At 43.9% G+C, this 26,266-nt stretch overlaps 2 protein-coding genes across 4 annotated transcripts; both read right to left on the minus strand.

Moving 5' to 3' along the window:
• Window positions 1-70: 70 nt before the first annotated feature.
• Window positions 71-3,565, minus strand: znf414 (zinc finger protein 414). Of its 3 annotated transcripts, none has more exons than XM_029497734.1 (5): window positions 3,470-3,565; window positions 3,171-3,281; window positions 2,275-2,380; window positions 1,223-1,725; window positions 71-828 (listed from the first exon to the last, which is right to left on the minus strand). In XM_029497734.1, the coding sequence occupies exons 1-5, from the start codon at window positions 3,516-3,518 to the stop codon at window positions 665-667; spliced, it is 933 nt and encodes a 310-aa protein (XP_029353594.1). In that variant the 5' UTR covers window positions 3,519-3,565; the 3' UTR covers window positions 71-664. The 3 variants fall into 3 exon arrangements, with proteins under 3 accessions (XP_029353594.1, XP_029353593.1, XP_029353595.1); XM_029497733.1 differs by having other exon boundaries at window positions 3,171-3,287; window positions 3,470-3,546; XM_029497735.1 differs by having other exon boundaries at window positions 708-842; window positions 3,171-3,287; window positions 3,470-3,546.
• A 1,238-nt stretch (window positions 3,566-4,803) lies between these two features.
• plekho2 (pleckstrin homology domain containing, family O member 2) lies at window positions 4,804-25,587 on the minus strand. Its single transcript, XM_029498968.1, has 7 exons — window positions 25,217-25,587; window positions 16,763-16,912; window positions 16,516-16,638; window positions 9,795-9,899; window positions 9,603-9,701; window positions 6,648-6,929; window positions 4,804-6,537 (listed from the first exon to the last, which is right to left on the minus strand). Exons 1-7 carry the CDS (start codon window positions 25,223-25,225, stop codon window positions 5,470-5,472), a joined length of 1,836 nt encoding a protein of 611 aa, XP_029354828.1. The 5' UTR covers window positions 25,226-25,587; the 3' UTR covers window positions 4,804-5,469.
• Between the last annotated feature and the right edge of the window lie 679 nt (window positions 25,588-26,266).

A 26,266-nucleotide genomic window follows, 5' to 3' on the forward strand; every position in this document is an offset into this window, starting at 1 on the left:
GATGTCAATCTAAATGAGATTAACCACACCCACACAGTATTTATAAAGGGTCAGCCCACAAAATTGAGGGTTTTTAATCTTTCTTTTTTTTTTTTTTCCCATATTTATGATAATTTTCCCTCCAATTTTTGTTGATGCTTTAAGAGACACTCAATTTTGATTTATTTATTTATTTAATTTAAATACTATTTCAAGCCAAGTTTCCAGAGACTTAAGACCAGGAGAAGAACCACCTCAGGTCCACGCACACTGACTACAAGCATAACAGCTGCAGACCAGCAGCTCCAGATTTAATATTACACTTTGACTACAGCGCCTTCGGTTACAGATGCAGCACATTAACACGTTACTTGATGCTGAATCATATTTGGTGTCTTCACCACAGAGGAAGTTTTAAAAATATTTTATCACATCAAGTATTAAGACTTGTGATGACAGTCACGCTGTGCTATTGTGTCACTTATGTGGACAGGAATTTTCTGCATTGGGTCACAAGTCATCTTGGAGGTTCCTGTTGTACAAGATACCCAATCGATGTCAATGGTTGAACAACAAACAGCAGCAGACACTTAACGTAATGTCAGTGTGACAGCAGGAGGTCCCGAACTAGACACGATCCCAGGGGACGAAACTAAGAGCAGTGATTAAAACCTCCTGCTCCACACTACAGCGCACTGCTCGCTGCATCCTCTGCAGCTTTATTCGTACTGTGATGAATGCTGACGTGTTGAGTCATTTCCTTGCGGTTGGTTGTTGTATGGCCACACTGCACACACCTGTAGCGCCCTTTTGTGTGCTCCCAAAGGATGCGTCTGTTGCAGGTCATACCTAAGACATAAAGGCTGTATTACTGTTAAACTTCAGTATTTTAAACCTGACTCACAAACATGAAATTCTGACTATAGGCTCTGATTATCCTTGTTGTTAGTATGAAGAATCTATAAGGACACACCTGAATTAGTGGTGTCCATACAATACATCGTGTAAACACATACATTTTAATATTAGTAACGGCCAACGCAATATTAACAAATGTGATCATCCCTCAACTCACTGATAAAAGATTATAAAAGATGAGCGGTATCTCATTTTTAGCAAAAAAAAAAAAGTTATTTTTGGGAACCAGCTGTCTCAAGGTAAACTTCATTTGCTGCTGGAAAACTGGAAAACACTCAGCTCCATGTACAGGCTGGAGGCCGGCAGGTGTCAGCTGTGGGCTCACCTTGACTTTTCTTCCAGACTGCTGAGGACCCAAGAAGAGCGTGAGGAGCTGGTCCTGGGCCAGACTGGACAGGCTCAGTAGACTTGGACTGGTTCTCGGTCTGAGCATCAGAAGGGTCCGGGGCTGAAAACGGGACACCCTGGTTCACAGACAGAGTAGTGGCTCCACTCCTCAGCAGAGGCTGGGGAGCTCCTTCTGTGAGGTGGGGGTCGGTGTTGTCTGGATGAGACAGGAAGGGGGAGCTGAGGAAAGGGACACCAGAATCTGGCTGGGGAAAAGCAGCAGGGAAGGAACCCTCTTGGTTTGGGAAGTGAGGCGCAGTTTGCTGAGGTCTTGACATCGAGTCCATCGGTGTGGAGATCGTACTTTGGTTCGTCCCAGCAGAAGACTGCAGGGGTGTTGGTTCAGTCGTCTTTGCTTTGCCCCTTGGCACTTTGGAACAGGTGTGTAGGTGAGTCAGCAAGCCACGGTAGGACCGCAACTTTGTGCGACAGCTTTCACACCTGTGAAGGGAGGGAGAGAGGGAGAGAGGGAGGGAGAGAGAGAGAGAGGGAGAGAGGGAGGGAGGGAGAGAGAGAGAGGGAGGGAGGGAGGGAGAGAGAGAGAGAGAGAGAGAGGAGAGAGAGAGAGAGAGAGGGAGGGAGAGAGAGAGAGAGAGAGAGAGAGAGAGGACGAGAGAGAGAGAGGAGGAGAGGAGAGGGGAGAGGAGAGAGAGAGAGAGAGAGGGAGGGAGAGAGAGGGAGAGAGAGAGGGAGGGAGAGAGGAGAGAGAGAGAGGGAGGGAGAGAGAGAGAGGAGGGAGGGAGGGAGGGGGAGAGAGAGAGAGGGAGAGAGGGAGGGGGAGAGAGAGAGAGGGAGAGAGAGAGAGGGAGGGAGGGAGAGAGAGAGAGGGAGGGAGGGAGGGAGGGAGGGAGGGGGAGAGAGAGAGAGGGAGAGAGAGGGAGAGAGAGAGAGGGAGAGAGAGAGGGAGGGGAGAGAGAGAGAGAGGCAGCATATATTAAGAACACTTTGACACTCAGGCAGTAAACAGTAACCTCTTCATCTTCAACTCACAGAAAGAAGATGTTGGGTTTGTGATGCTGCCTCATGTGCTCCATCAGCTTCTGCATGTTGGGGAAGGAGCCGCTGCAGCCGGCAGTGGAGCACAGCAGGACCTTTCCTAAGGGTGACAGTGCTGCTTCAATCTCAATCTCAACAATCACGTCACAATCACAGTGTCCACAGCTCAGCAGTTTACTGTCTCTATTCCAGCGTTGGCTCAGCCGCAAGCTACATGTGGAGAAGTCACTGAAAAAATGTTAGCAGTGTGTGTCTGTGTCTCCAGAGGAACTCACCACAGACAGAGTGTGTTTTTTGAGTGTGTGTCTGTGTCTCCAGAGGAACTTTTTGGGGACAGACTGAGTGTGTGTCTGTGTCTCCAGAGGAACTCTTTGGGGACAGACTGATTGTGTCTGTGTCTCCAGAGGAACTCACCGCAGACAGACTGAGTGTGTGTCTGTGTCTCCAGAGGAACTCACCGCAGACAGACTGAGTGTGTGTCTGTGTCTCCAGAGGAACTCACCGCAGACAGACTGAGTGTGTGTCTGTGTCTCCAGAGGAACTCTTTGGGGACAGACTGAGTGTGTGTCTGTGTCTCCAGAGGAACTCACCACAGACAGACTGAGTGTGTGTCTGTGTCTCCAGAGGAACTCTTTGGGGACAGACTGATTGTGTCTGTGTCTCCAGAGGAACTCACCGCAGACAGACTGAGTGTGTGTCTGTGTCTCCAGAGGAACTCACCGCAGACAGACTGAGTGTGTGTCTGTGTCTCCAGAGGAACTCTTAGGGGACAGACTGATTGTGTCTGTGTCTCCAGAGGAACTCTTTGGGGACAGACTGATTGTGTCTGTGTCTCCAGAGGAACTCTTTGGGGACAGACTGATTGTGTCTGTGTCTCCAGAGGAACTCACCGCAGACAGACTGAGCTGGGATCTCATGGTCTCTGATGTGGCTCTCCAGGCTGCTGGTGTCGGTGTAAACGCGCTTACATCCGTGTAACGGACAGGATATCCTCTTGTTTCCTGAAACTCGACATGAACAGCAGCGACGTGAAAGTGCGAAACAGGTTACAGCTGATTTGCAACAGAGACCGAGATGCTAAGTTAGCATGCCCAAGGCGTCGCTATCTTATTTTTAACGTAAGACATTTAACCTTTAACACACATTTAACGTTGATATCAACCCAATGTCAGCGCTCACAGACACAAACCTTCGTTTCCATTGTCCGGTGTGTGTAGCATCGTGCTGCCTGACGACATGTTTACAACCGAGAGCTTCTGTTGTTCAGCGGCGACGGAGGGACAAAAGACGCAGACTACAAGAGCCAGAATGCAACGCGTCAACCCAACCGGAAGTTCACACTTCTGTATGTCTTCTGCTGCAGCGCCTCGTTTTTTTGTTGGAGTGGGGATGTCCAGCTAAGAATATATAACAATGTACTGGTACATCAATGTAACGATTTTTCCATTGTACTAACCCTAACCCTGCCAGCAGCAGGATGTCCGTGTAAAACATAACTATGCAACTATAAACTTCAATGTGTAATTTAATGAGGCATTGTTTTTTAAGCGGTCTGGAAATATATACAAAATTGCAACATTTATTTAAAAACAGCCGTCCCTGAACACTGCAATGGTTGTAACACACACATAATTAATCTATCAAATACTTCAAACGAAATAGCTCATTTATCATTCACCTTATTGTGACTGCAACTCCCCGACTGATTGGGCCTTCTTCGCACGCTTCAACAACTTTTCCACCAGTGTGACTCCACTTGATGGCATCTTGGACCAGGTCTCTGATCATCTCTCTGAAATGGAGCATTTTCAACAAAGAAGCTAGAATAACAGATTGATTTTAGGCTAGCTGATTAAACAGACATTTAGTCTGGATGTAAAATATTCCAGATCTCTGGTTGCCGTTATGGAGCAGTTAATAATTTATTTTGGTTATGTTGATGATCATGGAGAGACTAATTTTGACTTCCGCGAAATGAAAAGAGTGCTTGAAACAGTCCATCCGCAAATGCAGAAGCCATCACAGCATTAGTCTCTGTGGTTTTTGTTCAGGTCGCCGTTTTTTGGATAGATTAGAGTGCAGTTACATCCGATCAAAGATATCACTTGTTAGGTATCTGCACGCTTTATCAGAAACATTGTCTATTGTACAATATCATAAATACACAGTTGTGTACTAATGTGTGTTCACTTAGTTACTTTTCGTGATGCACAGCGCAAAAGACCCATGAAGAACAACAGAGAGTGTGTTTGTGGACAAACTGTGTGTGTGTGTGTGTGTGTGTGTTTGGGGGGTTGGCGCAGCGACAAAACCGCTAAATAAGAGACAGTGAATGAGGCGATGCATTTCTTTCATTTCAGCACCGAAATTACGGAATGCATTGGGACAGTGGTGGACTATTGAACCAAATTGCCAAGTTTCATTTAGGTGAAAGAAAAAAAAAAAAACATCAGAAATACAGTGAACTGCAAACACCTCAATAAATATTTGAAATGTTCTCTAGATACACAATAAAATACCACAGAAAGTTTCACTTTCTTTATTTGGGTAATAGCACATTTTATAAAAGAGTACAAAATGATATCTAATGTTAGAAATATAAAATATTTGTACATACTCTAAAAGCTAGGCATATTAATAATCGTCCATAAATCTACCATATTTTTAAAAAAGGATGGCAAAGAGATTCTTTACAAGTGCATATTTGTTACATGTTCTCAGTTAGAGTGCTGCTATGTCACTACACAACTCAAATGAACTTTCAAATCATGATTCTTGAAAATGCTGAATGTAAAACAGGAAATGCAAAGGAACATTCAGGGATAGTTTCACGGGAAGTTGAGAATAATTGCACTTCGTTAACAGTTAACAGTTGCTTCAATTAGAGCAACTTCCTGTCCATCTATGTTTTCATCGCACACAGTTCTTCATAGTCATAGTAGACGTTCTGTCAGTCTGTCCTACTGTCACCTTGGGCTAACTAAAGTGGGAGTGTTGGAGTGAGTACCTAAGCTGAACATGCCCAGGGAAACACTAAAGGGTGAAGGTTGTGTTACATTCCAACAGACAAACAAACTATCGTACCAAAAAAAAAACAAAGCAGGGCAGCGCTGCTGTGGGCTACTCAAGAGTGCTAAGCTAACAGGTTAGCGAAGGTACAATATCTAATCAATCTCTGTACGCTGCCATTCACCAACTCTTCCTTTCTCTGGAGTTTTTTGTGATTTTCAGTTTCCTGACCTCCCTGAGGACGAGCTCAGCACTCTCGAGCTTTTCCAGGGCTTTGGCTAGCAGATCCTGTGGGTCCTCCCTGTCACCTCTGCCTTGGGACTGGGACACTATGTTTAGGAGCTTGCCTGTCTTTTCCCTCTCCAGAAATACTTCAGCCTCAAGTTTTATTATAACATCAGCAGGAGATTGGACACTTCCAGCCTCAGCTTTGACATGCTGCCTGGCCTGAGCACTGACAAAGGAGTCAGCTAGCAGGTCTCCAATCGAGGCGGACCTGGCCTTGGGGGCAACTTTCACAGAACTTTTGGGCTTCAAGTGTTCACTTGGGGCGGCCTCTGAGCTAACTTGAGGCTTTACTGCATCCGTGATCTGAATGTTGCCTTCGCTGGTTTCCAACAGCTCCAGACCAGCTTGGCTCTCTCCCAACGCTTCTGTTGAGAACGCCAGTACGCCCTCACTCACGGAGCTGTCACTGTCATCGTCTGAGTGCTGGCCGCTGTCCATAGATTTCTCCTCTGTGTTCTTTCCCTTCTGTGCAGGTGAACAGAGGCCTGGGCTCAGGTTGATGCTCTTCGGGGTGTCTTCCTCCTCTTGAAGAGAGCTGTCTGAGCTGTCTGAGGCTGTCAGCAGTGACTCACTGGGTTCCCTAACATTCGGGCTGTCTACTACATTTAATGTGTCATGCCTTTTCTGAGAGGTTAAAGATGAGTCTTCCTCTGCCTTCTCTTCGTCCCCATCCTCCAAACCTCCTATACACTGAACGTCTTGGTCTAAATCCAGACCAGGATGTGAGGGTTTCTTATTTTTGGATGGGGGAGTCGGAGCCTGGGAGTTTGGCTTTCCTTGTAAAGTCTCTGCCTGGTTGCTGATGGAACTGCTCGAGCTAGGCTTGTTAGGAGGGGCTGGTGGTGCCGCTGTCTTCTTCGTGGCACCAGGGCTTCCAGTTCTGGCTTCATCTGGAACCTCTTCCACAGGTGAAGAACAGGGCTTTGCTTCTTTAGATGGGGGCATGGGAGGCTTCAGGACCTTCAAAACATGAATAATATTTGATGTACACATATATTCAAAACAGAAGACATGAAAAAATATTAATGCTCTGTAAGATGAGGGGCTCTGACCCTCAGTCTTATACAAACCTTTTTGTTTGGGCCATCCTGATCAGGTCCATTCTCTGTTGCTGAACTGGGTGTCATCTCTTTGGTGGGAGGCATCGGAGGATTGATAACCTTTTTCTGGGGTTTGACCTCTGATTCTTTTTCTGCAGCATCACAGGCACTTGACAGAGCCATTGGGACTTTGACATCCTGTTTGGGTGGTTCAGCGCCATCCACGTCAGCTAAGGGCATCCCATTTGTCATTGTGGCATTCTCTAGGTCAAGATCCAACCGCAGGATGCCATCAGATGACACCACAGCCACCTAGAGGGCAAAACACTCAAATAATGGCTGTCATGGATGTGAGTAACTACAGGGGTGTGGGGAAGAGGTGGTCTGAATTTTTCACTGTACACTGTCTTTACAAATCAACCCACTGTTAACCAACTCTCAACATTTTCTACAGATATTTCACATTAAAAGCTGAAAAATGGATTATAAATGTAATTGTGGTTCATTGATGCTTATGTTACAAAAAAAACAACAACAGGAAAACAGAAGCAACTAAAGTTAATTAACTGTAACATGGTCATTGTCATGACGTCAGGTCAAGTGCTTGAAACTCAACAGACTCCATCCATCCATCCATCCGGGTTGCAGGGGTAGCAGTCTAAGCAGAGAAGCCCAAACCTCCCACCTCCTCCAGCACATTCTGGGTGGCCCCAGGCATTCTCAGGCCAGCCAAGAGGCATAGTCCCTCCACCATGTCCTGGGTCTTCCATGTGGTCTCCCCCTGGTTGGACATGCCCAAGGCATTTGATATAGATGCCCGAACCACCTCAGCTGACTCCTTTCTATGTGGAGGAGCAGCGGCTCTTCTCTAAGTTTCTCCTGGGTGACAGAGCTCCTCACCCCATCTCTAACTAATTTCAGCCGCTTGTATCTGGTATCTTATCCTTGGTTGACTGGTAAATCAAGCGCTTAGCCTTTCTTCTCAGCTCTTTCTTCACCACAACAGACCAATATGTCAACCACATCACTGCTGCCACTGTAACAATCTGTCTTCTGGTCTCATGCTCCATCCTTCCCTCACTCGTGAACAAAACCTTTAAACTCCTTAAACCCTTAAACTTAGAACTCCTCCACTTCACTATCCGGTCAAGAACCATGGTCTCAAACTTGGAGACACTGATTATCATCCCAACTGCTTCACATGCAGCTGCAAGACACTCCAGTAGATGCTGGAGGTCCTGGCTAAAGGTAACCTTCAACATCAACATCATCTGCAAAGAGCAGAGATGAAGCCCTGTGGTCCCCAAGCCAGACAACCCCTGGCCCCTAGCTGCGCCAGCAATCCTGTCCAGAAAAGTAATGAACAGGACCTGTAACAAAGGTCAGCCCTGCCGGAGTCCAACATGCACTGGGAACAGGTCTGACTTCCTGCTGGCAATGCGAACTGAGCTTCTTCTCTGTACAGGGACTGGACAGCCCTTAGCAAAGAGCTATGAACCCTCAAGCACCCTGTCAAGAGTGTAGAGCTGGCCAAGTGTTCCATGACTGGGACAAAAACCACATTGTTCCCTTTGAATCTAAGGTCTCTTCTTCAAGGATTCTTCTCCCCAATACTCTGGAATAGACCTTTCCAGGAATACTGAAGAGTGTAATTTTCCCTCTATAGTCCATCTCTTAGTCCTCAGTCTCTACTAACTCTATGGAAGGCGTGTCAGTGGGATTGAGAAGATCCTTCAAGGATTCCTGCTACAGCCCAAAAATATTTCCAGTCTTAAAAACTTGCTACTCCTACTGTAAACTGTGTTGGGAGGGTTCTGCTTCCCCCTTCAGAGGTGCTGGTTTGCCAGAACTTCTTCAAGGCTGAATGATAGTTCACCATGGCTTCCTTCAACTCCTCCCAGACTCAAGTTTTTGCCTCCGCGACTGCCCTGGCTGCAACACGCTTGGCCTGTTGCTGCCAATAAGCTGCCTCAGGAGTTCCACAAGCTAACCAGGCTTGAGAGGCCTCCTTCTTCAGCCTGACAGCATCCCTTACGTCCGGTGTCCAGAAAGGCACCAGAGACCCTATGGCCACAGCTCTGAACTGCTGTGTTGACAATGGAGGTGGAGGAGGTGGTCCACTCAGACTCAATGTCCCTAATCTACCCCAGGATCTGGTGAAAGCTCTCCTGAGGGTGAGAACTGAAGACCCCTCTGACAGAGCTTTCAGGCAGGCATTCCTGGCAGACCCTCACAATACATTTAGGTCTTCCATGTTTATCCAGTTTCCTCCTCTCCAACAAGATCCAACTAACCACCAGGTGGTGATCAGCTGATAGCTCCATCCCTCTCTTCACTTGAGTGTCCAAGACATGACACAACAACAAAGCCATCAAAGTCCTGGTACAATTTGCACTGATGGACACCCTTATGCTTGAATGGTATAGACAAACTGTCAAGCAGAGAAATCCAATAACAGTCACTCGGGTTCAGATCGGGTGGCTGTTCCTCACAATCACACCCCTCTGAAGCATTGAAGTCTCCCAGTAGAACTATGGAGTTTCCAGCACCCAAGAAGGCCTGGTACTCTGCACTGCCCTTTGGCATGTAAGATTTGGCCTGAACTGGGGAGCTAAGAGTAAGGCCACACCCGCCCACCGTCGCTCACTGCAACTCCTGAAGGAGTTTCGTTCTAGAGGTCATGCTCTGTGGGGAGGTGCGCCTGGCTATCTCTAGCCGGTAGAATTCTTCCTCCCGAGGGAGGTGACATTCCAAGTCTAGGTCTCTGCCCATGACTGCTACCCTAACCACAATGCACTGGCCCTTTATGTTCCCTCCTGTGGGTTAGGATTACAGATTCAAATCTAGACCAATTGAGGCTCCGTCCACACTGATATGATTTCATTTTGAAAAAGAAAACTATCTCCGTGTCTAATAAAGTTTACCTGTACAACCTAAGGGGAACAAATGCTTGAGTAATGACTGATAGTAAGCCCACACACAAACCTCTTTCATATGTATCCTGGTTGGTGGGCGTCTGTCACGGTTTCCTTTGGGCCTTGTTCGGGTAACATGCTCCAAGTTGCTGCTTTCATCAACCTTGACCTGTAGAATACATGAGACAAGCTGAGGGTGTAGAGACAGGAAGGTGTAGGTCACTGACACCTTTGACTATAACTGGGCCACACAAACATGTACCTCATCAAAGATTTTGTTCTTGGCTCGACTGATACAGTCAGTCAGGGCTTTAATCCAGGCCTCCTTCTCCTCTGCAGTCGGAGCCTGGAACTTCAAATCGTGGACCTACAGTCACAGACAAGAGTCATTTCAGAGTTAGGTCTCCAATCCATCCTCTTTTTCCCTGTCTTAGCCATAGCCCTTACCTTTACGAGGTGCTATAATAGTCAAATTTACACAGGACAGCTGTATGTAGTATATACACTACACTAGGCACAGCTTATTGGTACAAGTTTGGGCCCTTTTGCCTTCACAACTGCAGCAATTCTGTTTGTCATAGATTTAACAAGGTGCTTGAAACATTCATACAGACATGATAGTATCACACAATGACTGCATATTTGTCGGCTTGAACAGGCTGGATGGATCTAAGCTTTAATGTTAATTTAACCAAGTTCTGGACGTTCAATCCAAATGATGAATGCGTAATTCTATTAATTTCCTTTTAATTCTCTGATAAAAGAAAAAATAAGAAGTCAATGCCAGATGCAGCAAATGTTCTTAACCTCCTAATGTGCTCCTACCTAGGAGTGCTGAGCGAGGAATCCCACTTGATTGTAAATTGGAGGCGTATGTCAGCTTGTTTGTAATTAGCATTGGTGAAGCCCGCCCAGACAGACCTGGATGGTTGATGTACTTAACAGCAATAGGTAAGCTTTTCAGCAGCAGAATGCATGCAAGCATCCAAGGGTTTTATAGCTTACAGGGTACACCCTGGACAGGTCAATAGTCTTGGGCCACAGCCCATTCAGGAAATGGATGAAACAGACAAAGGACGATCAGGTGAGCTCAGTCCCAAACAATGTCCTAGTTAACTGTAATTCGTTTTTTTTTATTTTTAGTCTTTTGATGAAAATTCTTTTAGATTTAATCGTATTTTAGAAATCTGAAATGCTTTAATTTTTTGTTTAATTTTAGTTGAGAAAACACCAGAGTTTAGATTTAGTCGACTAAAATTTTCTAGGTTTAGAGTGGGTTGTTTAGTTTAAGTGCAATGTTTGTTTGTTTGTTTTTTTTTTTTTCAGAATTGTTTTTGAGCTCCATTCACTAGCAGTATCTATTAACTTGTTAAAGTGGAAAGGTATTAAGATTAAAACATGCGATGCACACATGTTTTTAAGGTAGTTTCCTGGCTTAGCTTGAGAAGTGGTAGGAAAAAGGGGGCGAGAGATTAGGGAATGATATGGAACAAATTAGACTGTCTGGGACCAATGAGGATCTTGTAGCCTTCAGTTTATGGAGTGCGGGCTTTACCAACAGTGCCACTGCTGCCTCAGGCACACAATTTTGAGTTTTATGAGGCCAGAGTGGGCAGCATCCAAAACAAAATCTGACATCTGCTTGTCTCTTACGACCAAGTTGTGGTATCATAGCTACAAAGACATTTTAACAGAGAATTGTCGCTGTTGACTTCATCATGTGCAAAGTGTTTTAAGTTCCTCGCCTACTATCTCATAAAGAGGTTCACTCTCATTGGTTGACAGAAAAACAAACAAACAAACAAAAAGAAAACATTCTGATTTGCTTTCTTTCCAACTCATCATCTAGTTTTTATTTTTTGATAGAAATGTTGGTTACATTTTATTTTGTTTTAGTCATCATTACCTTTACCTTTACATTGTGTAGATTACTTAGAACACCTCACTGCAGGTAAGCATATCATGTAATTTCCATTCACTGATCGACTTCATGTCGCCTATCTCTGCGGGTTTCTTTTCGGCAGTAACGACACCCAACTACCCCACGTGGCATCGGTGTGTAATTTTGCAAAAACAATGTTGGACGTCTCAGTTTTCTCTGGCCCCCTGCCCAATCTGACTAGTGATGACATGTATAGCTGCATGCTGTTATTCCATCATTGGGTGTCGAGGTGCTGTCCAGAAAACAAAGTGGTCTTCATGGATAACTGGAAGAGTTTCTGGGGAGACCATCCCACCGTGGAGGGGGCCGCTCTCATATCTAGTAATCTGACTGAATTTACTAGAAAGTTAAAACTGTGACATTCCTGAGTCCAAACCAGGAGGCAGAGCTGCAGTCTAACACTCTTCTCTGTGCCTCAGCCAGAGCCTGCCCAGAAGAGAAAAGAGCCAATGTCTATAGAAACTGTGTCCGTCCCCCGCCCTCCTAAGTTTAGTTCTATTAAATCAAAAGTAAACAGAGGAGCAGCTAAAAAGGAGAACTTCATTGAAATTAAAACTACCACCAATTCAGATCTAATTATTACATAAATTAAATGTAGAGTATTGAATATCATTGTCATCCAAATCCTGGTTAGTTAATGATCTGATCACTGATCATATTATGGATTTATTCTGTATCGCTGAAACCTGACATCAGAAGAATGAGTATGTTAGTGTAAATGAATCTACACCCCCCACTCATGTTATCTTTCATATTCTGCGTACCGTAGGTCATGGAGGAAGGGTGGCTGCGATATTTCATTCCAGCTTATTAATCAATCCGACACTAAACTCTGGTGATAGATCCTTTGAAAGTCTTACCCTCAGTCACTCCCCTTCAAACCAGAAAACTGAAAAATCAGTTCTGCTAGTTACAGTATGTCGTCCGCCAGGTCCTTACTCAGAATTCCCCAAGTTGGGGACATAGTTGGTACATAGTACGGTCATTACTGGACTCATTTGGATTTTCCCAGTGTGTGAATGAATCTACTCACTGTTTCAATCAATCTGGTGTTAACATAAGGCTATTTGACCAACTTATAATATTTCCCCACACTCTTGACCGTTAACTAATAACATTTCAATAAATGGCTGCAAAGCATCTGGGAAAAATTCCAACTATAGTAGATGTTTCTCGGAAAATGCTGTGGACAAAATTAAGGAGATTATTCAGTCATCATTTGCTAAACAGCCATGTCTAAATTCGATAAATGCGTTCTCCCCTACATAGTTTAACGACCTCCTTGTGAATAGCAATATGGCCTATGTCCAAATCTCAGTTCTGTGGCCCCTCTGAAAACGAAAGTAATGAGACAGGGGAGTCTGGCACCTTGATATCGCCCTCACATCTGTGCCTTAAAGCAAACATCATGAAAATTGGAAAGAAAGTGGCAGTCCAATGATGCAGATGAAATCTACTTATCCTGGAAAGTTTAAAAACATATAAAAAAAGCTCTTTGCACTGCCAGAAGCTCCTACTATTCAGAGTTGATGGAAGAAAACAAGAAAATCCCAGGTTTCTCGTCAGTACTGTTGCCAGGCTGAGAAAGAGTCATAGCTCAGTGGAGCCACTGATTCCTTTAGCTGTTATCAGCGATGATTTTATGTAATGATGGGAATTCTGGCTCTGTTTAGACAGCCGGTTCTTGTGGCATGGCTCACTATAACGAGCCGGCTCTTTCGGCTCTCAAGGGGCTCCTCAGATTTTTTATTGCTTAAATTAATTTATTACCATAAATAATAGATAATAATGTAAAATGAATTTCTACATGTAAAAAACATACATTATATCAAATGTTAAATATTCATATAGCTTATTATACTCAACAAGAAGCAGAGTGCTACAAAAAGTAAATACGTATAAATAAGTACAAAAACAAAGACCCTTCTCAATTAGACAGAAGGTCCAATCTCTGTTAGTATACTTATTTATTCATCAACTTTTAACTATTTAGTGTGAAACAACAATAAATCCAAAAAGAACAAAATAAAAACAATAACAATAAATACAAATGTGTAAAACAAAAAGAAAAACGGGTAACAGTTTCAGCTAGTCTTTAGAGAAGATTGGCATTGAGAAATGCGGCATTGAGTGCCTGAGCTTTGAGGGGCTGCTTCTGTTCCTTCTGTCCATAATTATTTGCCCTGATTTTTAGAAGATTCGTTCAGAGAGGACGGATGTGGCCACAATAAACAGTCTCCGTGCCATCACATGTGCAAGGCGTTGGTAGACTGAAGCCTTGGTCACCCATTCTGCCTTTGCTCGATCAATGAAACTGAAATGCATAAAAATTTTGCTTCATTTCCCGCCACTCATTTTCAATTCCCACTTGTTTCCAGGATCTCTGTGTGGGTGTGCTGGTGACAGTTCTCTCTCTGTGCTGTGTGTAGCCCCTCCCCCGCCTGCTCAGTGCTCATGTAGCTGACCAATCATGTGTGGCTTGAACAGAAAAAAAAAATAAAAATGAGGTGAGTCTGAGCCAGGCAGGATCTGGTTCCCGTCGTTCATTTTAAAAAGCTGGTTCTTAGAGCCGTATCGTTTGCAACCGACACATCACTAATTTTATGGACTTTTTTACTAATAAAATCGTAACAAATCAGAGCCAAAATTCAACAGCTTTCACCTAAATTGGCAGCAGTCCACAAATGCAGCAGCTTCTCAATCAACTGTAACGCCTGCTCTTTATTAGGAATCCTTTTCACCCTCCAAATGTACAAAGCTCTTAATTATCCCAGGAGGTCACTTCACTGTCTGGATGGAGGTTTATTTGTGGTTCGTAGAGTCTCTAAGAGGAAATCAGGATGCAGATCTTTCAGTTACCAGGCTCCTCCTCTATGGAACCAACTCCCAGTATCGGTTCAGTATCTAACTTCCCATTGTAACCTCTTCTTCTCCCCTACAGCCAATATTTATTAGTGCACATTTAGAACTACCACGTTACAATCACTGTATGTTTTGTTTGTATTTTCATGGCATCTTCTTGTGCTCTCTCCATCCCTCTACCAAGTTCCCCCCTCCTCTCCCTCACACTCGCTCTCACTGCCTCTGCTTGTCTCTCAGCCCCCCACCCCCATCTCTCCCTCTCTCAACCCAACCAGTCAAGGCAGATAGCTGCCCTCCCCGAGCCTGGTTCTGCCTCTTAAGGAAAATTTTTCCCTGCCATTGTCACCAAGTGCTTGCTCATGGAGGGCTATGTTGGGTCTCTTTAACAACTCCATAAGGAGTTTGGTCTAGACCTGCTCTATGTGTAAAGTGCCTTGATGTGATATGGCACTACACAAAGATATTTGATTTGATTGTGTTGAAAGCATTGGGGAATGCAAAGAACAGAATTCTCACAGTGTTCCCAGGCTATTCCAGGGGAGAGAGGGCTCGTTGGCCGAAGATGACAGCATTGTATACCCCCATTCGAGTTTGGTAGGTGATTTGAAGCGTGTCCATAAATGTGCTCACCAGGCGGCAGAGGTGCATCGTGACCAGCATCTCCAAAGTCTTAATCACCTGTGATGTACTACAAAGGATCTTTTCCACAGTTGTGGCACTATCACCAGCGGCAGGCTCAGGTTGAACCTGTGCCCAACAATCCTGTTTAGCTAGTTTATGCAGGTCTTGAGGAGCTTGGGGCTAATGCCATCTGTAAGCAACCTTTTCTGTCTTCATCTTCCTGAGGGTAAAGTTGGAGCAGTTGGGCTGTTTGCTGTGTATCGGTATGGGGGTGGAGGATGGAGCTGAGCTGGGTGTTAAAAATGAGATAGAGGTATGAGAGGTGGCATGGCAATGTACCTCCCATACAGTTGTATCTAAACGATCCTTCAGTGACTTGTTCCCCTCATCACACCACTTCTTTAATGTGTGGGAGATTCCTGGTTGCTGGATGTATTCTACCTTGTGCTGGGCCAGCACCATTAACTTGTCCCGCTTGCTAGGAAGAGATCTCACATTTCCCATGATTATGAATGGGAGCACTGGTTTCTCTTTCTGGTGCGACATGTTTCTTGGCACAGCTCTCCTGCAGTTCGCAGGGGACACCAAGCTGCTCTATGGACAGCACCATTAGCTTACTGAGCGCTAACAGATTATCCCTACTGTAAGCAATAGGGCCAAGACTTTGTAAAAAACTCACTGGTGAGCAAGAACTGCTGTAACAGGTTGCCACTGGTGTGGCGCCATCTTAGAAGATCTTGAAGCAGGAGTTGATGTGGTCAGTTGTAGCCCATCTGCTTTAAGAGTCAATGTGTTGTGAGTTCAGAGTTGCTTTTGCATATATTTTGGGTGTAAAGAGTGATTTTTTTTATTTACTGCTGCCTTTCTGAGGTTCAAACTAGTTTGGCCATGATATTTACTCTTTCTGGACAATTCTCTGTAAACAGCGAGAAGGCAGTGGATGAAAATCCTAAGAAGTCCATTTTCTGGGAACAACCATTCCTCGTTCAATGAAGAGGTCAGTATGAACAGGTATACAGTTTCTACTATCACAAGACCCTCTGAGAGAAGCAGCCTCAAAATGATTTACTCCATTTACCATGGAAGAAACCATATTTTTAAGAGGAGTAAGAGTGGAGTGGGAATGAGGGGTGGGTCCGGCCATGCTGTGCACTCTACCCTGGTTGTGTTGTGCAGTCAACAATCACAGGATAACCACAACACAAATATGAGCCCTGTCTTACTCTCTTTTGAGCTATTTTCCACTTGATGGAACCATCATTTAAAAAAATAAACATCATTGTATTGAAGAGACTTGAAACTAACGAGACCATAAACTCAGAGGTAGAGGTAGTGAGAGGTAGGGACATTTTCCCGCAGATAGAATGTGACCCCTGACCGCAAATGACAGCTGTAACCATGGTGACTTCATGCAGCACAGATGGAGACAGTTGTAAACATGGTGATATCACAGAGCAAAAGCAGGGAGAGCTGTAACCAGTAACCACGGTGGCTGTGTGCAGCGAAGACAGTGACAGCTGTAAACATGGTGAATGTATGAGTTGAGTTGCTTCCTCACCATGTTTGAGGACCTAGGTGATCGAATAAGTATCAACCGGTGCTTCTTCTTAAAAGGGCTCTTTAACTCATGACAGTGGTCATAGTTTTCCAGGTCAAGCCTCTCCAGGCAGTTCTGCAGGTCCTGCAACATAAAGAGTAGGTATATGAAGTTACACACAGTGAAAGCTGTGCTATTCTGCCGCCGTGAGTTTGTCGTCTCTACCGGCTGTTCATTGATTTTTCGTGCAGTTTGTGGAGCACTGTACCTCATTCTCATACACCACAATCTCTGTCTTCAACACTTGGATGTAGCGGTCCTTATAACTTGCCACCAGCCTGCCTTGAGCTTTCTTCAGCCAGCCAGCCTTAGTCAGGAACCTCAGCTCTTTTGAATGAGCTGGGTTCCCTTTCCCACCCTGCAGACACACAGGAAGAAAATCACAAATTAAAACACTCTGAGTCTCATTCTCTACTGCTTATCTCTAAGGGGGGCTGGAGCCAATCCAGGTCAATGTTCTGGGCAAGGGACCCTGCACACATGCCAGTCCATCGCAGGGCCAACACACAGAGACATACATAGATTAACAGCCACTCAGACTCACTCCTATGGTCAATTAAGAGTCACCAATCAACCTCAATGTGCATGTATTTGGACTGTACGAGAAAACCTGGAGGAAATCCACACGGCCACAGGGACAACATGCAAAGTCCACACAGAAAGGGCCTGGGAATCGAATCTACAACTTTCTTGCTGTGAGGCAAAACAGCTGTCTGCTGTGCCACATTTAAAACGCATGGAAACATATGTGCTGGCTGCAGTTTATACTTTCATTCTCCTACTAAACAGTCCGACCGCGCTCAACTTAAATCTTGAATGCGTAAGAAACCTTCAGGAAGGAAGTTGAAAATGTCTCCAAAGGCTTGTCAGAGGACACTGATGATAGAACGCAAAGACAAGACATTTGGTTGTGAAAGAAAATGGTTAAGTGTGGTTTGAACTCTTCATCCTTCTTGGACTTCAGCTTCACAGAGCACTGAGCACACAGCTACTTTGGCATTTTCTAGTTAATTATGACATTACCTTGGCATCCAGTTCCACTCTTAGGAATCTTGGAGTAATTTTTGACCAGGCCATGTACTTTGTCCCTCACATAATAGAAGTTTTAAGGACTGCCTTCTTTCACCTGACAATATTGACCCAAGAGGATGCAGAAAAACTAGCCCATGTATTCATGACCTCAAGATTGGACTACTGTGTTGTAGTGTATTCATCGTTATTATCAGGGTGTCCCGGCAATTCTTTGAAAGGCCTTCAGTTGTTTCAGAATCCTGCTGCATGAGAATTAACAGATATTAAAATAAATTTAATTTCTTCTCTTTTAGTTTCTCTTCATTGGCACCTGGTAAAATTCACAGTATAGTATGATTAACTATTTTTATTTTTAAAATTTATTTAATGAATTGTATTTTTTATCTAATACTTGAATTGTCCTATTGTCATAACACTTTGAATTGAACCGAATTTACTGAGAGAGTGAGAGGGAATGAGTGAAGTGAGCGAGTGAGTGAGTAGCGGGAGAGATAGAGAGTGAGTAAGTTAGTGTGAACAAAAAGTGAGAGAGAGTGTATGAAAGCGCATAAGTGTGAGAATTAGTGCATGTTGATAAATTTTAGTGAGTGAGAGAGTGAGTAAGGGGGAGAATGGATGAGTGAGAGAGATATTTAGTGGGGGAGATAGCAAGTGGGTGAAAGCGTGACAGAGAGTAACAATTTATCTAATCTCTCTATTGGGCAGCAAGACATATCGGATTACTTCATCAGGTGGTGATGTCATGCCTGTTTTTATTATTCACCCATCTAGCCATCTTCTACCGTTTTTCTGTTTCTGGGTCGTGGGGGGTGCTGGAGCCAATCCCAGCCAATATTTTGTGCGAGGGCGGGGTACACCCTGGACAGGTTACCAGTCCATCACAGGGCCAACACACAAAGGCAAACAGAGACCAACAACCACTTACGCTCACATTCAGACCTACGGACAGTTTAGAGTCACCAGTTAACTTAAACATGCATCTTTTTGGATGGTGGGAGGAAACCAGAGTACCTGGAGGAAACCCACACAGACATGTTGAGAACATGCAAACTCCGCACTGAAAGGCCCCAGACCGGGGAACCGAAACCACGACCTTCTTATTGTGGGGTGACAGCACTAACCACTATGCCACTGTGCTGTCTTATGCATTAGATGTATAAATGTTTCCATTAAAGAATCACTCACAATTTGACAGAACTGTGAGTGATCACTTCTCACATTTTAAGCAGAAGTTGCTTTTTACATAAAGCATTCCTGATTCTAAAATGTGAGATATTTTGATGTTCCTGCAAGATATTCAGTATGTGAGACCTGAGAGCTGAAAAATAAAATCAGTAGATCCTTTTATATAGTAATAATCTTCTACTCTGATTTTAAGACTGAGTTTATCACCAAGTAGCTCAATCAGAACTAATACAGGACTCCAGGTTGGATGAAAAGGACCCTCTCCTCTTCATCACTGCAACTCTGAATCACATGAGCAGACTCAGAGAGAAGGACTGAAACAAGACTTAAGTTCTGATGTCTTTGATCAACAAATGGCCAAATACTGATTAAAATTTATAATCAGATTATTGTATATATGAACAGTTCAGTCAAGACTGGCCTTATGACAGACTTATCATTTCTGTTTCTTTTTATTCAAGACCTCCTTTCCTGTTCTTGTTTCCTTGTCACATGCTACAGTTTCACTATCTGACATCACAATAACTGAATTAAGCTATATTTTGTTTGTGCATCATGTTAATTATGAAGCCAGGTAAGATTTAGCTGAGCAAGGTGAAAAACACCTTCATAGTGTTAGGTTCAGTAATATAACAAAGTCATCTTGGTTCTGTTGAACTTGTTTCTTTGTATCAGGCTTCAGGACTAAGCCCAACAGTGTCCGAGTGACCGGACTCCAGTTCTGCTGTCCCTCAAACCAGGAAAACCACAAATTCTGCTTCAGACTGTGATGGAACTGCAAAAAATGGTTCGTTAGAGAACTTAGCTGAGGCACTAACTTTCACTTCTGATCAAAATTTTCATTTCTGCTGTTGTGTTGAAGAGCACTGTATGTGCATTGTCTCCACTCAGCTCAGACTAAGGCATCAGCATGAACCCTCTGCTCATAATGAGACTGTGTCAAGGCCACTGGAGAGTCACTGTGAGTTGACACACATCCGCTCACAATGAGTCAGGCCAAAATGGCAGTAAATTCTGTTTATCTTAGAGTTGTTGTTGGTGTGGTCATTTTGGAGGATACAAACTATTTTGTCCACCTCATTTATATTAATGAGGGAAGGCTAACCTCAACCTTGTGACTTATTGAGGTGGAAAATGAGGAGGAAAATGATACAAACATCTCTGACCATGGCATTTATTGTTAACTTCATCATTTATTAGAAAGACTTTGTATGTGATCAGTTCAATTAACCAAACCTTCATACTGTGAACCCTTTTTGGTTCACAGTTCTGGTTCGGCAGGTTAGTTACAGTTAGTTAATCAGTGTTGTTACGAACTTGACACTTCCTGTATCTTTCTTTGTCAAACAAAACATTTCTTCTGTTTGCAGTTAGCAGAAACTGCCTGATCTACAAGTCTCTGTATGTCACTAATTACCTCAAAGAATACTTTTCGATGCTTTTAAAATAGTTATGTTTGCTGCTAGAGAAAATGCACATATAAAACAGACGGATCACTGATGTCAGTCTGCTTTAAGTTGAAAAAAAAAAACAACAACAAACAAACAAAACAAAACTTCAGCCTGTTCTTCAGAGCACATGGGTCACTAAAAGCTGAGTATCTACACTGCAGATCACCAACACTGTGATTGTGGTTTACTATTTAATCTACGGTGGCCCTGATGCCTGAACATCAGACATAACACAATCAGATGACAAAACCCAAGCAAAATGAAATTCTGCAAATGAACATATTTTCAGAGTCAGGGTGTGACGTAGAAAGAGATGGACTGTCTGGGGGTCACCTGGTCTGTGGGAACTTCCGGGTCCCTATGAGGAGGGAGTTTCTTACTGACCAATGGTTGTACACAATTTTTCATGATGCATTTTGCAATGCCATAAGGCTACTACAGACTTTATAAAAATTCTGCATTGTATCTGTAACTGTGTGTCTCTGGTTGCAGTGTGTTGAACTTTAAGGGCTGTAGAAACGTTAAGGTCAATGCGACCTCACAAATGCTTTTTGGCATAGCTTATGAATTCATGTGCTATGCAACTCAAACAATGAAATGTATAATGGGATAAAATAGTGAAATTACAAGATTTTATAGCCAAAAGGTCAAAGATGAACATTATGACACATTAACTTCACTTCAGTATCTTCAATTGAAATTTGGCACTGTGACTCACTCAACCTGTGACCATGTTTCCTGTTGGAGGAAAGAGCAGCAAGCAAATCTGTTGAGTAATGAAGTAGGCACAGATGATATATCAGGTTAGGACAGAGACTGTTTCAAAATAAAGGCTCTTACTTCGAGAAACTGAATATTGAACTTTAGTGCAAACCTCTGAACAGACTCAGTGGCCCCTCCCCCCACCCAAATCCAAAATCACTCCAGTTACATGATTGGTTGAGTAACTGGGAACAGTGCTTTGACAGCAAGAATGGCTGTCCTGGTTCGGCAGAAAGGCTGAATTTAAAGAACGGGGTTTGTGTCTGGACTGTGGCCTGAGTCCAGACTGCCTGTTGGTGAAGTATCAAAGCTCTCTGTCCATGGAGAAATGCTCAGAAAGTGGGCTAAGGGTTAGGGTGATCATTCAGGTACATGAACAGCTGTTTCCATAGAGAGAGTGAACATTGTGAAGCCTTCAGAGCCCCGCTAAGGCCTGGGTGTGGGTTAAACTGAAGCCTGGGCTCACCAGACAATCAGAATTACCTCTTTTATGATTAGTGCAGGTGTCTGCAAAATCCAAAGCCTTTGTTTCTGTTGGAGGACCTTCCACAGGATATGTTTTTTTCTGTTTTAGGGACTTTCACTCTAACTGCATGTGTCTGAGCTCGGTAAACAAGAGAGCAGCTGCAGAAAGAGGACTGCCCACACGGCAAAGGGATAACAGTAAGAAGCTCCTTTGTAAAAAAAAATTGAGTGATATTGGGCGTCCACAGAGAGAGCATACAACTTCTCAGTGCAGTCCAGGAAACACGCTACGGCCTCTGACATGGGTGGACATGGAAAAAGACATGCAGAACTGACAACATGCCTGCAAACAAAAGGCGGAGTAGTGGTAACAGATTGCTTCCATTACTCAGGCCTCAGCTAACTACTATAGCTTTATACTGTCATATCATATTGTATGTTAACTTTTCATAGGAAGTCTATGGTGTTCTGAGAACAGACCTGTCACCTCATGCTGCCCACGTAACTATTAATGGCCTGCTGATCTTTAGTGTGGCGGTGACACTGAAATAGGTCAACAGTTGTCTCCCACAGCACAGACAAAATTCATCTCCAAATAATCTTCACTTGTAGTGTGACAAACTGTCCCGCTACAGTTGGACTGCGCTAAGGTAATTCAGTAATCCCAGTCTTTTGAGGAGGAGTGAGCAGGGAAACATCTCAGGATACATTTCTGCTCAGCCTCTAACCGAGCACAAACCTCAGTGCAGCTCACACACTGAAGCCACAATGATCTTTCAGTGTTTCACAACAGAACTTCTTCATATCATAACAGACAGGCTGAGCTGACAGCTTCAATGTGTTTACAAACAGCCTGACACCTGGTAGCCTCTTATTGTGCACCCCCTCATTCCACTTTGCCCTCTCCTAATTTTCCTCATGTCCATATGCTAGCTTTCTTTGGCCATCAACAGACAGAGATGATAGAAACTTGTTTAGCCAGTTTGTCAAACTAGTGCAGCTCCACGGACTGCACCAGCTCAGTCTCAGAGACTGGGACCAGCACTGAGGGTCAGGCTTTAAGTAAGAGCACAGGACAACACTTGGAATACCTCAACAATATGAAGAACCCAAATCAGGAATGAACAATCAAAGGGGTTTCAATCAAAATGATGACTTCAGACTTGCAGACTCAGAGAAAGACCATGGCTTTCCTCCTTGTAAGAGTTATACTTTGGAACGCAGAGAACACATGCTCCCCCATCAGAAGTGACCGCAGCCAACAACATCCATCAGCATTTAAAAAGCCCAAAATGAAATCACATATCAGTTTGAAATTGCAAAATTGTAAGAAAATTGGAATTAGATATTACCCCCAAATCGCCCAGCCCTAATCCAGACATTCCTTCAGTCTATCTGGGAGACGGTCACTTGTTGTTTCTACATCCAGGAGCTGTGAGCTCAGTCAACTGTGAGTTGTAACAACATTATTAGCTACATCTCACTAATAAATCATCAATTAACAGCTTTTAAATCTTGCACCAACTTTGATTTTGCTTATTTGTTATGTCTTTTGTCCCTGAACATCTTCATTTAAACTTATTTAATTAAATCATGATTTACGTTGTGAATCTTTTTTCAATCTCCTTGGTCCTTCAGGTTCTCAGGCACTTTTTGTCTCTGTGACGCCCTTTGAGTATCCATCTTGTGAACTTGCTAAATGACTGCTCAGGGATCTCTGCTGCTGTCGAGGATTAGGGTTGTGAATCTTGGGATAGGCTCGTCCACGACAAGAAGGCCACCCCTGACCGTCTACAGTCCTCGGTTCGGGTTACCACACTTAGATTGATGGACCCCTGTGCAGGGATGACTGAAAATTTCCTGAAGGTCTTCATGAACATAAATGAAGACGAGGCCTTCTTTACGAGCGGGTTAACCACTCTTTAGTTCAGCTGCACTTTAATAATCTAGGTAGTTAATGTATAATGCTAGTGTCGAGTTAGCAGTACTTATTTTATCTACAGTATATGTCAGGTTGTAGCGTGGGCAATCATAGCATGGGAACAACTTCTTCAGATGAACACATTTGTGGGAACTTTAATTTCTGTTCAGAAAGTATGACAACTGAACATCCTTGCGCATCTAAACCTGGCACACCTCTGTGGACGGCATACCACTCTGCCAACAACAAACAAACACTGAAGATACAGTTCCTCATCTATCAAGAAATGCAAACAACACATTCATCAATCAATGACCATCACTGAACCCACATTAAACATTCAATCAATACCAAAATTAAATCATATTCCTCATAATTTGTCACACAAAATAAATCTCATCTCATTACATACATTAGGTTAGCTATATTTTCAAAAGACAGGGTTGTTTCCAGTGTGTTCCATCTGCTATTCATCCTGATGACAATTTACAACACTAGGTTATCATCTAATGTTACTGAGCTGATGTTTGTCTAATGTGTCACTGTTGTAACACTGTTCATAATGCCAATCTGACGTCTGACCATGGTTGATTTATGTATTTAAACATACCAGTGTAGGAACAGTGATTGCAATAGGCTGGAACTTAGCAGTGCACATGCATACATACGCACACAGACAAACACACACATTATAGTTAAGCTCTGACACTTACAAAGAGCATTATGTCTGTACAATTGAATTCCTGTTGCTGATCGTTTTGAACTAGGAGTCCATTTTGAATCAAATCTTCAATCCAAGAATTGAAATAACATGGAATAGCGAGATTTTATGAATCTTGCTCCCACCATAATGTTCAGATGCGGGCTGTTTCATTGCTTATAGCTCACACTGGGTTATTCTGTGAATGAAAGAAAAGCTGCATTCAATTATCTGATTGTGGAGACAGCTAAATGACAGTTATGATCAGAGCTCCAGCTGAAGGGGGAGGTATTGCCTGCTGTACCACTGTAGGCAACAGTTGTGTGTGTGTGTATGTGTGTGTGTGTGTGTGTGTCTTACTTCCTTCTTTTCATCAGCTGCTTCCTCAAAACAACTTACTTTCATTGAAGTGCAGCTCATCAGGAGTTAATTGGCTATATTCTAGGATTCCTGTCAGTAAGGTTGTAAAAGATGTCATTACATTGATGATGCTCTTCTCCTGTCACTGTGCTAATCCCGAGAAACACTTAGCCTTTGTTAGCTCTGTCAATGTGGACTCACGGATGATGATCATAGTCGGTCTCTTCAAACTTCTCTTATTTCCCCTCTTCTCCTCTCGGGTGGAGTTTCCCTCCCCATGCCTATGACCCGACATTGACATGTCACTCACATAAGATCCTTCGAGGGATTGTACGATCACCGAACTGATCAACGGGGCCGTTTTTCTAACTCAGCAGCGGATTTTCTGCCCTGAAGTCCCGTCTTCGGATCCACCCGGCTGCGCTACCTTAAAATGACAGCTTGTTAAATGCAGTTCGCAGACGGATCTCCGGTCCACGTCGCCACAGCTTACCGACCTGCGGACTGACAGGTGGACAGGTGCAGCTGTGCCAGACAAATCAACACTAAAGACACGCCACACTAACTCCTTCCTCCGCTGACGGCTGCGTGAAGCCCGAACCGCCCGGTTCTAACTCTTTCTGCGGGGAGTGTGTAAAGCAGCTCCCAGTCAAAGTCTCTGAAGTGGTCGGCCTCAGTAAACAGCATGTATTTTACACCGAACAGACCAAAGTGGTGGTGGTGGTGGTGGTGGTGGGGGGGGGGGCAGGCGAAGCAGCACACACAGAGGCCGGAGCCGCTACTCACATCTTCCATGATGAAGGGCTGATATCCGTTATGTGAGCCTCAGGCAGCCTGAAATCACTCGACGTCGCCTTCTCTCCGCCACAAACGACTCTCTTCTTCTCCCCTGACGGCGGGCAGCTGACACATTTCCTCCAGCATACGTCAGAGGAGAAAATGAGGAACCGTGTAGCTCTGTGACTCGCTGCGTTTTTCCTCTTTGGCCTCGGCAGAGAAAAAGTTCGAAGAAAAAGTTTGGTTTCCGGTCGAAGCGCCTTCACGCTGTTCAATCAAAGAGCCTGCCGAGGAGGGGCGACGCGAGCCGCCTGCGCGTGCATCCTCCGCGGCGTCAAAGTGAGCACGCGCCAGCATCCTCCCAGCACCAGAGCTGTCCCCTTCCCCCGGGTCTCCCGGGGACAGGTCCCGGGGGACAGGTCCCCGGGAGACCCGCCGGGGGACTGGTGAACAGTAGGAGTCCGGCTTATGAGAGACAGACACATGATCGATGATGATCTTGTGGTTTCATTGGAATGAATTTACGTTAATCCAGAATACGAGTAATCCAGTCAGTCAGAAGGATCCCTGTTTTTGACAATGACACAAATATTCACTCTTTATAAAGATATCATGGCATTTATTAAAACGGAAGACAGCAAAGGCGGTTCAAAGATGTCAGATTGGTTCAAAAGCGCTCCGAAAAGCGGTAAATATAATGAGCTGAAGAGCCACAAGGGAAACCTTAAACACTTAAATAATATACAAATGTAGAATATGACACTTATGTCCCCATAAAGAGTGAAGCTGCCATCATACACGGTGTTTGGAAATATGAAAGTATAAGTTTATAACCGAAAAATCCCACAGTGAAAATGTTATCCTGCTTCATATGTTTAGCAAGTTTTCTTCATAGTTTATAAAACTTTATGTACAAATTTCTTTTCTCATTTTCTGTCGTTTATATTGACACAGATATCAGCAATATGAAGCTATTGACCAACTCAAGCATGCTTACATGAGCTAGACACATGCCATGACGTGACATGAATCATTCTTCCAGTTTCTATTTTTTATGTA

Source organism: Echeneis naucrates, chromosome 3, assembly GCF_900963305.1.
Source record: "Echeneis naucrates chromosome 3, fEcheNa1.1, whole genome shotgun sequence".
Taxonomy (NCBI): domain Eukaryota; kingdom Metazoa; phylum Chordata; class Actinopteri; order Carangiformes; family Echeneidae; genus Echeneis; species Echeneis naucrates.